Source organism: Parasteatoda tepidariorum, chromosome 5 (genome assembly GCF_043381705.1).
Source record: "Parasteatoda tepidariorum isolate YZ-2023 chromosome 5, CAS_Ptep_4.0, whole genome shotgun sequence".
Lineage (NCBI taxonomy): Eukaryota > Metazoa > Arthropoda > Arachnida > Araneae > Theridiidae > Parasteatoda > Parasteatoda tepidariorum.
Window position 1 is genome coordinate 26,840,196 of NC_092208.1, and position 13,805 is coordinate 26,854,000.

The window sequence follows — 13,805 nt, forward strand, 5'->3', positions numbered from 1 at the left end:
GTTACGTGCACTTAATTTTCAATTTTCACCAATGTTTAATAAAACAACAATATTTATTAAGTTCAATATTAATCCTTTGCTTGTATCAGCCGTAAGTGTCCTTTTCTTGTATCAGGTGTAAATAAACCATTTGTTGTATCAGCTATAAGTAATACACCTAATGTATCAGCTGTAAGTAGTACACCTAATGCATCAGCTGTAAGCTGTCCACTTCTTTCATCAGCCGTAAGTGACCTACTTATTGTATCAGCCGTAATTAGTCAACTTTGTTGTATCAACAGTAATTGGTCCACTTGTTGCATCAGAAGTAAGTGGATCACTTGTTGCATCAACCGAAAGCAAAAAGTTAATTACACCATACTACTCTTCTGCTTAATCCAGGCAGCACGAAACAGACAGTGTTTCGATAAAACAAGACAAAGAAAAAATACTAATAAGTACTAAATTACTTAATTTTAAGTAAGCCTGTATTCATAAATAATTTAAATAATTTTGTGCCTTAATACTATAATACGATTTTTTAGTTTATTATCTGTCATACAGCTATAAATAAGAAAATTCTTTACGAAAAATATGCATAACTCCAACTCAATACGATCAATAACTTAATGGAACGTCTTTTGTTCCTATTTCAGGATGTGATGCAAAATGTTAAATAAAAAATAATTAAATCTATGATAACTTAAATAAAAATAAAAAAAAGTCCATTCTTATATTCGTATTTACTAACGAAACTATTTTTGATTTAAAATGAATTATGTAAGAAATAAATTTAATTAACCCTTTTGTTCTTGATTTCAAAATTAATTACTCTTGAGTTAATACGAAAATGGTTTTATTGCAAAGAAGGTTCAGTTTTCAAGCAAGTTCTTGATATGTACAGCCGACTAAAAAAATTTAATAGAAATTATTACTTAAAGCAAATTTACACCATATAACATTTTTTAATAAGTCCCTTAAAAAGAAGCAATGAATTAATTAAAAAAGCATCTTGGTAATTTATAATATAATTTAATCTTTACGTCTTTTAAATTTGAAGCAAATGTAATGAACTGATAAAGTTCTTGTAAATCTGACAAAGTTTATACAAAACAGAATTTTTTAAAAATAGTTTATTTTTTAAGAAAATGGAACATAATAAAAATATTTTTGTTGTCCCTTATAAAAACATTTTTCAATAAGTCCCTTAAAAAGAAGCAATGAATTAATTAAAGAAGCATCTTGGTAATTTATAATGTAATTTAATCTATACGTCTTTTAAATTTGAAGTAAATGTATTGAACTGATAAAATTCTTGTAAATCTGAAGAAGTTTATGTAAAACAGATTTTTTTAAAAATAGTTTATTTTTTAAGAAAATGGAACATAATAAAAATATTTTAGTTGATGCGAAGATTAAAATTTGCTAGTACTACATCATAACTATCAATAATAGTTGAGCAATTTAAAATAGTTTCTAACGAAAACTATTTAAATCTCTTTTATTACTTTTTTCTAGTCATTTTATTTAACCATAATTTGTAGTCACAGACTGGATATGAACATGTTTTGGACTCACATGTATACAAATGGATGTGTTGGGTTGAAAAAGAAGTAAAAAAACTAACCCTAAAGCTGAAATTTGTATATCATATTATAATCTAGAACACTCGAGATTCAGAATAGCGAATATTTAATAAATTGAATTGTCGCCGCTTTTTTACAAAACATGCCAAGAAAATGTTCTAAAGAATGATTTACTTCAAAGATTTACCAATGCAAACAGTACAAAAAAATAACAAGCAGGGCTTGAATGTCGTTTTCCATTGGATTAACTTCTGTAAATAAATAATACATTTATTTAAAATCCTTTCTCGTGCAAGTCATCTTCAGTATTAAGTTAGATCTTTTTTTTTTCAGTTTGTCCCGTTGATAAATATTTCCATATCAGAAGTTTGGCAGTTTATTTCTAGAATTTCCCAACAGATATATTTATCGAGAGTGTTTGTTGTAAATTAGATTGAAACGAATTCTGAATAAGTTATTCGCCAAGGAGCTATTACATCAGTTTTTGGATAGAGTTTTTCAGTTTTTAGTAATCAATATTTTTGCTGTAGAGCTTGGTATTTATTTGACAAGTTAAAGACTGAAATTTCTCTTCTTTATTTGAATTGAAATTGTTACTGAAGACTTCAGACAAACATCAGGAAACTTTGAACTCAGGGAAACGATTGGGATTATTTCGCCCCCAATATTTTAAATTTGATTTTTAATTTAATTCTAGAAAACATATTTGAAATATATTTTAAAAATAAAACAAGATAATTTTCAATATTTTTTAATTTAAATATTTATGTAAATTTGTTAAACATAATCGAAATTTTTTACCTGATGGCTACAACTGTTAAATAGCATAACTTGACCGATTATTTAAATTATTTTTCTATTTCACTTGAAACCTGATTATTTCGTATGCTACTTGATTTATTTAGAGTTCCCCTCGAAGTCTGATTATTTAGCATATTACAAGATTAAGATTTCTTATGCACATTTTATTGTAGATTTCATGAAATAAGTTTTTTTTAAAAAATCCAAAAAGTTTTTATCTAATCAACAGAAATTTAACACCCACATTATAAGAAATTCGGGATCAAATTACGGTAAAAAGTATCAGCATTCAGGGTGCCGGTTTTTTTTTTTACCGTAAAATATATTTTTACCGGATCACAAAACAGAACAAAAAATCTGATACAACGCAATTTTTACAGAAATAATTACCGTACAATCACTGAATCACTTTAATTAAAAACATATTACTGTAAAAATTACGGTATATTTTACAGTAAAATGGATTTTACGGATAATGTACCCAAAGTGCCGGTACTTAATACCGTTATTTGATTCGAAATTTTTTACAGTGCAACACGTTTCTTAATAAGACTCCTAAGATAAAAGTGTTCGAAATGAAAATATGTTTATACAAATGAGAATATTCTTCTGCCAGCTACTTCGTTGTATAGTTTTAGAGAAAAATAGCAAATACATAGTTTAAGTGGATATTTAATGGTTTAAATTATTAATTTTTAAGGAAGGGCAGAAATATGCACTGTTAAAAAAAACATGGAAACACTGTTTCCACAGTTTTTTACACATTTTTTCATAGTTACATTTATTTTAAGGTAAAACAGTGTGTCACTATGTATTTATAAAAACACAAGTTAGTCCTGTATCTGAATGTATGATTGGTAATAATTCGGGAACATCAGCACTAATTTCTATCTTTTTTTTCTAGCAGTTTACCAATTTTCTAGGGGTGGTTTGTAAGCAATCGCCTATTTCCATTATTACGTCGTTCGGGCACAGTATCAAAATTACGAAATTTCATTAAAGAAAAAAGTAAAAACATTTTGTCATCCGTTTGTACATAGGATGCGCCAGACCATATTAAGATTAAATATTAATCATCATTATCAACCTTGGAATGGTAAACTAAATTTTTCAGTTGCAAAGAAAGGTATTCTTCATTACAATACACAATAACTAATTTTAAATAAAACAATATTTGTCTCAAACGTTTTTAAATAATTTAGTTAGTTTATTGTTATAACAGATATGTAAAGATGTGCAAGTGATTATTAAGAGTGTATCTAAGTTGTGAAAATATTAATTGTTTAAGGCTTAAATTTCCCTTAAAGAATTAAAGCAAAATTGAAGGATATTAATAGTTTTTAAGAACCATAAATCTTTTGTTATTCTCATTTTAAAGCTAACGTCTCACATTTCATAAATTAGCTTTGTCCAGATCTAATGAAAAAGTACTGACTAGGGTAGCAGACAGCTTCAATTGTTTACATAAATGGCGAACATAACAAAAGCAACATTGCTTTTGTGACAATTCATATAATTATAATGATATAGTTTGAAACGTAATATATAATCTATAGATCTAGTTTAGCTTCGCAAGATCATGAAAAAACGCAAACAGTTTTTTATGAAACAAAATGGCAACACTCTTTGTACAAATGAGCACAGCGCTCCGCTGCGTCAATGCCATGAGTTTATTGTTTTCTTTGATTATTTTCAATCATATTCATAAAACTATCTGTAGCGTTTGATTGTTTAATTTAAAATTCATAAAAATCCAGAATTCATTTTTTTTATGGTATTGGAACCAAGTACATTGTTTCTCAGCCCCAAAAGTAACTTCGAATTGTTTTAAATACTTTATTTTAACTTTTATAAATTTCTTGCAATTAAACTTATTTCCACGTTAAATATAATATAAATCTTTGCATTGGACAGCTACTAAAAATCTTTTTTAAAGTACTAGAATAAATATGAATAAGTGTTAGTTTTTATAATTACATAAATAACTTTAGATAAATTATCAATACAAACTTTTCCTTCCTATGTTCATAGAAGAAGTTTCGAAAAGAAATTAAAGAAATACACTAACAAAATTTAATAAAGTTTTGTCGGAAACATTTTATTATTAGTTGTAGAATATCTATTTCTATTTTTCAAAACCACGGCCTGAAATAACCGTTTCCTTTAGGTGCCACTGAAGGTAAAGTAATTTTGAAAAATGTTTTGTGATCACAGTGCAATGGATCCTCCTTTAAATATTATTCGTTCATTGATATAACTTATGAAACAAATATAATCATATCATTTTAAACAATACATTTTTATGAATCTCAAAGTTGAGGATTAGTTATTTATTAACTCTTTAGTAATACAAATCAATAAAGAAATCAAGTCTGGCGTATATGTTACAGACTTGGCCTCAGACATTTCGTATTTCAATTGTTTTATACGTCAACAATAAAGACGAATGGACTAATTTTAATTAAATAGAAAAGGGATAAACTTTTCGATTAAGTTAATGATTGCAACTTTAAGAATGGAGTTTAATGACTCATAACCACGAAAAATAATTAAAATTTAGAGTACTGAAATGCACTTAAGAATTAATTAGGTTTTCCGCAGTAACTTACCTGTATTTTAAATTAATTGAAATATCTGTTACCGTCTCATTCGTGTATTGCTTTTAAAGTCACTAATCACACTGAGAAATTTATTTGCAAAGTTGCACCTTTAAACTTAAGTTCGATTAAAAATTTACAGAACCTGAACAAATTGAGGGCTGGAACTCTTTCCTAATTAGTAATATTACTTATCGTGAAATTTTAACGATTCACAAATGCCAACTTTAGAAATAATTCAATCAAATCGAACTCTTAACGCAAACATGAATTTGCGAAATCATTAACGAAGGTTTAAAAATAAATATTCGAATAATAATTTTAAAATCAAAATTTCAATTACAAATACTAGGTGATGATAAATTATTTTTAACATTAAATGATTGTGTAATTTAAAGACTCGGCATAAAATAACAAAATGATTATTATGCAATACTTTATAAATTTAATATCAAATATTTTTCTTGTTTTAAGATTTTTATCATGAAATTGAAACAAACTTTTGTTTCCTTAAAATATATTTAAATTTAGTTGCCGAAAGGACACGTGACCTATAACATAAAAAGAACTTTTTTATTCTAAAACTTTTATTACATGTATAAATACTAAAAACGAACACTTTCAAACATGGAAAAATTTTTGGATCAGCAATGATAGTTTTAATGTCAATGAACAAAAATGACTGTGTAGTTATAGCAGAGGGTGAAGAACAAAGCGAGCAGGGGGCGGAGTCCTTTCAGGGTGTGCAGTCAAATCTTTCAACAAAAAATAAGCACCTTTTAAGCACTCAAAAAATATTTTTTAAGCCCTATATACATTAACAAAATGCAAAATAATTTTCGCAGACTTAAGATTATCATGAGAAAATAACTAGTTTCAGACAAAGAATTCTTTTCTTGATTGTATTCGCCGTCATAAAAAGATCGAGAGATTTTTCGGTTCGATATCAGAGGGTGGAAAATGAAGTCTGAAATTGAGAATGTCTTGCAAAATGCAGCAGAGTTGCACATCAGAAGGCAATAATCCCACCGAACCCAGCTCAGTAGACACACATACGAACTCGCAAGTATTTCATCAAACATGTAAAATGATGAACGCTTTCAAACGCTATAAACCGACGGTACGCCGAAATGGATTGTGAAAACGTTGAATAGAACAATGTGAAAAGCACGCTTTTGCATAATATGCAGGGAAAATCGACATGGTTACGAAAATAAATCTTATTTTTGAAAAGGGACAATTAAGCACCTTTAAGGACTTTTTAAAAACGCTACGCACCATGCCTTTAGTATTCAGTAGAAGTTCTTACTATTGTTGTTGTTGTTAATTTACGTCACACTAGAGCTGCACAATGGGCTATTGGCGACGGTCTGGGAAACATCCCGGAGAATGATCCGAAGACACACCATCACAATTTTGATCCTCTGCGGAGGGGATGGCACCCCCGCTTCGGTAGCCCGACGACCAGCGCGCGAAGTCGAGCACTTTACGGTAGCACAGTTTAACGAGGACCAATACCGCACACCCTCGGTCCCTACGCAGACTGATCCAAGTGGTCACCCACCCGCACACTGACCGCAGCCAGTGATGCTTGACTTCGGTGATCTGCTGGGAACCGTGTCTTAACGGTCAGTCCACTGCGGGACTTCTTACTATGGAAAGTGTTTAATGCACTAAGGTACGCAACACTGTAAAAAAAATCCTGAAACGTCTCTGAATATATGGGGCAGCTACGGGGCATGTAATTTTCAAAAACGTTTCTGAATATTTCGGAAACTTCTTTCTGTAATATTCAGAAACATTTTTCAGTACTTAGAAATATTTTAAATTATTTCTTTCTGTTTTGAATTTTTTTATATATTTTGACGCGTTTCTTAATGTATCGGAAACCTCTAGGGACTAGGCTACCAACAATGTCAACCGTCATCTATCAATAGGTACCCTAGGAAAAAATTGAGTTAACATGTTTTATATACTAGTGAATTGGAATTTAATAGTTGTAATCTATACTACGCTCTGAAACTGAATCGGCGTCAGTACTATTCAGTTTCCTGCATTTGAAAATAAAAGAAATGTTTCTCAATTGATCGGAAACATGTTATTAAATGAATTTCTCTAAGATTTTTCTGAAACATTTTTTCTCAAGTTAAAATTAGTTTCTGAAATTTTTTATAGTGTCCCTATACTTTCTGGTTACTGTTTCCGGTGTATTTAGTTAAAGGCTATTAACGTGATTATAGTGTTTTGAGACTTTCTTGATAAGTATTTGTTGTATTGTGTGTATAATAACCATATCTAGTAAAATAATCATAGCTAGAAAAAGAAAGAACTGTTATAAAATACTTCTTACCTTGTCAACAATATACCAAACTCAGAAATTTAAGCCAAAATGGTAGTTTGTAAAATGAATTTAATCTCGCTGCTCAAACGTATGATGACTAACGTATGATGGTGCATGGCTTGCAACAAGAACAAACAGTAATAAACAAGTAAAAAAGAGGCCAAATTGGGATTTCCAAAAAGCGAGTTCTTTCAAAATCTAGTAACCATGTCAACTTCTTTTTAACAATAACTAAATAATAAATAACTTTTAATAAATAACTAAAACAATTTTCACTTCAAACTCACCAGAATTACTTAATATCATTAATATCTAATAAAATACAGCAAATTTGATCTTTGAAATTATATAATTTATTTATTTTATTAAAAACAAAATAATCTGTTTGAAAATATCACCTCGCAGAATAAGCAGGTTTATACTTTCTAACCGGAAGTAGATCTCGAGACTGTTGTTGCTTACATTTATATTTTAAACACCATTCATCTATCTAACCAATTTTCAAAATTACAGGTTAATGTTAAGAAAAGATGTAGACAATTATGTATGTTTAGAGCATGCAATATATTCTTTTATTACAAAAGGAATATTAATAATACAATTCGGCTTCCTTGTACCCGAACTGTTTCGTCTCAAACTGTGGGGCTTGGTCTCGTGTTTTCTTAAATTAAAAGAATAGATAGGGCAAAGCTTAAAAATTGTAGGTTAGTATGATGCAAAATGGTGGCCTTTATGTGCATGCAGAAAGCACAAGAAATTCACAGAAATTTTATTAGAGTCTTAGTGCTTTGTTTATAAAGGGGAATATTGAGAGCGATAATTGAAAATACTTTATTAAAATTACTATTGTAAAAAATGCAACAAAAAAATAATAATTTTAATTCTGTAATAAAAAATAATTATCACTTCCTCCGTGAAGAGCAAATGATACATATGAAACTGCCCCTTTGATATTAGATTGAAAAACAAAAAACCCATATGGACAAATCACAACTTTTATTACTCTTATTATAAACTACTAAAACAATTTATTTATTATATTCCCAACTATCGCATGCATTAAAAAAATCAGACTGAATTGATTCTGAAACGAGACATTGCTGTCTCGTTTCTGAAGATTAAGTATATGAAGAGTTGAAAGATTAAAATCAAACAAAAGTAAACTTTGCGAATAAAGAGATTTTATTTTATTATTACAAAATACTATAATGCAACAAAGACAAAAGCAGCAACAAAAAATTTTACTTGTCGAAGAAACATCTTCAGCTTCAAAAACAATACTGATTGTCATTTAAATAAAATATTTCATTACAAAAGTGTAAATGTACTATAAAATAAATTAATTCATATGATATTAAATCCAAGTAAAAATATCAATTGTAAATTACTGAACTAGCAGCAAAGACACTCTTCACTATTGTCAGGTCTTAATGTTTTTGAAATTTAATTTCAATTCTTAAGAATGAAAACATTAAATTTTATTACTTTTCTGTCATATAATACAGACTTAATAGCTTTTCTCACAAATTCAGCTATCTAATCCTTTAATCTTACTTATATACAATCTTACATATCTTAAATTTACATAGATCAATCTTACATGCAATCTCCAAAATTATAATGACACTACGTTTTAGGTCAATTATATAAACAAACAAAAAAAAGATTTTAAACAATTATTTAATGCTGAAAACTATAATTCTCTAATGCTAATTATTTTATATTTAAATCGATACATAACAGAAATAATTTAAATGAGATGAAACACAAACTGCTGTATCATAACTTAGATGGTATTTTTGTTTTTCCTTTTAAAACAAAAATTACATTAAAAAAAATTTGATTGCAATTGCTTTTTAATCATTATTTTTATCCATAGTACACAAATGTTCACCTTCTTTAGTGATATTTAGGATACTTCTTAAGAAGGGCCACATATTGAAGGAAGTGCGCTCATAAAATAAAAATCGCAAGACAACAAAAAATTTACCGACAGCTTTTGCAATAAAAAGAGAATAGTCATTGTGCAAAGCAAAAAATGAGTAACAATTCTCGAAAAGCACTTAAAATTTCAGTAACTCTACGTCAAGTTCTATAACAACAATATCTCGTATAGCACTTTTAATTTTACCCCTACAGATGAATTTATTTGGACTGTATACCAGCTGACATAGCAATAAACAAATAAACAGCACCAAAATATGGTTAAATGTACTCAAACTAAAGAAATGAAGTCCTCAACACCATAAACTAAACTTTAGTCTATAAAAAATATATTTGGTATATTAATTCACGTGTCTTAGCAAACTCCTCTCTTAAAATTCATTCAAGAAAATCGATATACCTTACTTAAGAAAAAAAGAAAGGACGAAAAATTAATTTTGTTCTGTAATTCGATTTATTATTTAATACAATGAGTCATAATTTATTGATTTTCTACCTTTATCGAAATAAGAATAAATAAAATTGTCTACTGCAAATTTTTAATTTCTTGGCATGGATTTTAACTTTTTTTTTTACACTTTCATTGTTTTGGCTTCAAAAATATGATTAATTGAGAATCTAACATTATTAGATTTAGTGCATAACAGTATAGTTCTAAGTATAAAAGATAAAATATTAATAAAAGTATTTTATTTATTTAAAACTAACGAACATTTATATGAGGTAATAACTTTGTGTAGTAAGTGAATACATATTTTTAATTTCGTGAATCAACGGACTAGATACTAGGTAACACGTGATATAAGTTAGGCTATGTAAGGCCACATGTAAGCAGGTCTGAATATTAAATAAACATTAATGACCTCGAAATGTTATTTTCCTGACATTGTGTTAATGAAATAACTTCTTTGAAGTGTAAAATTCGCTTAGTTTAAAGCAGGGATAATCGCTTAGTTTAAAGCAAGGATGCTCATACTGTGGCGCCCTCAAAGCCTTTTTTTCAGCCTCTGAACTGTCTGTAAAAATAACAAAAATATTAAAGGAAAAAAAATTATTTCAGCCATGCTCTGTAGCAGAAAGCTACTTACCTAGTTTACAGTTTTTCGCAAAGTATCAAAATATGACCATTTCGTTATGAAAGTATTCATGCAATGGGTTCAGAGTTTGAAGTGAATTGTAATTGTTTATGAATTTGTACGAATAAACTAAAACAAAAGAAAAAAGAATTTCGAAAGATTATAAGATAAATAAAAGAAAAGTCATAATTTAAAAATTCTGATAAAAATCATTACATTAATCTAATACTGTATTAGCATCAAATTTTGCATTCTGAATAATAGTGAAAGTTAACTTTTAGATCAAATGTAAATTTAAGTTACCTTTTATGTTGCATGCCTATAAATTTAGCATATTTTGCTTTGTAATCTAATAAGTACATTTTTTATTTGCTTTAATTGTTATTATTATTTGCACGAAAGAAAAAGATTAGTTATACATTTGTAACTCATTTGCATTACTTTTAAACAGAATCTAAATATCCCCCACCCGCAGTTTTATAATTATATAGCGTAATGTAGCTCACTGCCTGAAAATAGTTATGCATCCCTGGTTTAAAGAGTTCATATTTTTACGAAATTGCGGCGTTACATAACATACTAGTAATGTAACACAATAATCAAGAACATGAAATAAAAAAACATCCAATCGATAGATTTTCCTAAAGTCAAGTGCCAGTATAAAAATTAATTCTAACCTTTGTAAAAAACTTAAAGAGTTTACAAAATAAATGAAATTATAAAATGAAAATTGTGACATAAAATATCTAAGAGAACTATTAAAAACATAAGAAATGTTTAAAGCAATAATATTTTTAATGTAAACATATCATTAAGAAGTTTTCTTCAAAAACAAAATAAAAAATTTTCTTTTCTAAACACATACATTAATTCGACATTTTTCAAACGTGTAAGATGTTTCGAAATATTTTGAAATTAATAAACTTTGTATAACAATTAATTTGAAATGTCTTTTATTTACAAATACTTTCAATTATTGTGAATTTAATTTAATTCTCACATATTTCTATATTTACAAAACTGTTTTATAACAATTTTTTTAATTCATTTTTAAACGAGCAAAAATTAATAGAATAAATCAAACGAATTTGTTATTCCTAATTATCTCTTCATTTGAAAATTTAAAAAAAAAATCTTACGTTGCTAAACATTAAAATTCAATTTGATGATTGAATTACTGATTTTTTAATTTACAGAAAAAAATACTCGACAGGCATAACGATTTTATAAAAATATAGTTCAAAAAATATTAAAAGGTAACAAAATTTGTTATTTGCATTAATAATTTGCATTAATTATTTTAGGAAACAGAGCAATTTTTTTATTTTATATATAAATCATAAATCTTAAAAATGAAAAATTTGCTCAAATATTTTTAATCATTATTTTTCCGTTTCTTTTTCTGCTTGGGAGATTCAGATGTATAAGCATTTGTAGACAAAAGTTTTTGGAGTTTTATGCAATCCCATATCCAATCTTCAGTTACGCAGACAGCAGTTTTAGATGTATTATTTTCCTAAAAAAACAAATTTGATTTATTATAAAAACGTATCAAAACAATATTTTTCAATACACTAAGTATATCATAAATTTAAAAAAAAAATTCTAATTACATTGAGATTTTATTGTTAAGGTCACACAATAGCTGCTTTTACGAGCAATTCTCGAAGTTTTGGGATTCACATACACTGTTTCATTCTATAATTATGGTAAAATAACCAGCAGCAGTTTGTCCATCCAATTAACCGTAAAGTTTACGGTAAAGAACATTTCACCTTCCATCTTTTTTGAAACCATTTACAACTAGTATGGTCTCTAAACCCTAAAAAAGAAATTTAACAGGAGATTGGGGCTAGGTTTTTCGTTAGGTAACGGACAGTGAAGTTAAGTCGCTGCCATATACGCTTGAATGAGAGAATCGTGTTCTAACAGTTCAGGGTCACAAATTTGTGCAGAAGAATGGAAACGCTTCTTGAGAAGAAGGGAATGGAGTAAGTATTTTGGTGTCGACGCTGGGACTCGAACCCCGGCTCTGTCGGTCACAGATTTGGCCTCTCAGCTATATTATGTACAGAGCTACAAGGGACTAAATAGCTTTATTATTAAGTGAGCCTAATTGGTGCGATAAAGTATCGGTTGTTTAACTATATTAGATGAAAGCAGTTACTAAACAGTTTTTCTTACAGTTAACAGTTTGAATACCATCTTATTTATGGTTATTTGACTGTTTTGTTTGAAAACGGTAAAATAACAATTAAATAAACTGATATTTAACCATTTTTTCGAAAAATTTCTTACTGTGTATAATACTTAGAATTACTACTGTTAAATAAAATATAAATAAATCAGTACCAATCAAGTTCTGGATAATTTATTGAAAATTTGAGAGATAAAAACGAAACACACAATTAGTAAGTACAAAATTAATAAAGCTAATAATGAGACATATATTTACAAATCGTATCTGATGTATTTATTGTAGTTAATTTAATAACAGTTTGCCTGAGTCATTTTTATTGTGCTTAAAAATGGATTTTTTGTACCGCATTCATCTAATTCAATTTATAATACATTTAAACAAAAATTAATTGAAAAGGTAAATCTATTAGATAATATATCGAAACATTGAAAAGGTACAGTATGATAACGAATTATTCATATTATGTTATAAACGTATTTCATTTATCGATATTTTGTAGGAGTAAAAAAAAAACTCCAGATAAAGAAATTAATTCAAATAATATCGACTAATTAATTCGCACTTTGAAGTAATAAAATAAAACATTATTTCAAGATTTTTTTATTTAAAATTATTAGAAAAACTTTCTTTTACTTAGCGTTGTATTTATAGGCAACAAAATTTTCACGGAATCTCCTAAATATTCTATTTAGTTTGAATTTTTTTTTTTCATTTTTAGAAGGAGGGGTGGGGTAATTTAATATAACGAGACTGCTTTAAGTAAACTATTTTTTTCCCTGCTGATGAAACAACATTTAGAAACAGTAGAAGGTGAGTCAATTTTTTTTTTTTAAATGTTATTAATTTTTTTTTTCGTTTCATGTGCTTGCGTATTTGTTAAGTAAAAGAGAAAATTATTTCAATAAAAAAATAAGAATTATTTATTCATGAAAAAGGAAAAGCAATTTTTAAAAAATAAAATTTGGAAAAGAAAGAAAAATTCAATAAGAAATTTTCCTGATTTTTATTTTTATTATTCTAACAAAATAGAAAAGCTAAAATAATTCTATATTAAAAAAGGGTTTTCAGACAAAAAGGTTGTACAATGTATGGATTAAAAGAGTTAAAGGTTATTCAAAAACTATTCCAAGCACTATTTCAAAACACTCAGTTGTTTTCAAACAATTCAGTTTGTTTTTTACAATAGGACTGATTGCTTAGTAAGGAAATTAAAACTTTTGGTAAATCTATAAGCGAGACCACTTAACATTTGAATGAAAAAAAACAAACAATGTTCTATAA

At 27.5% G+C, this 13,805-nt stretch overlaps 1 protein-coding gene across 1 annotated transcript in view; it reads right to left on the reverse strand.

Annotated features, from left to right (window-relative positions):
* Positions 1 to 8,468: 8,468 nt before the first annotated feature.
* Positions 8,469 to 13,805, reverse strand: part of LOC107457382 (DNA ligase 3) — a 99,063-nt gene continuing 93,726 nt past the window's right edge. The window contains exon 23 of the mRNA XM_043041195.2: positions 8,469 to 11,840. Coding sequence (XP_042897129.1) covers positions 11,700 to 11,840 — 141 coding nt within the window. The 3' untranslated portion in view covers positions 8,469 to 11,699. The remainder of the gene's footprint in view (positions 11,841 to 13,805) is intronic.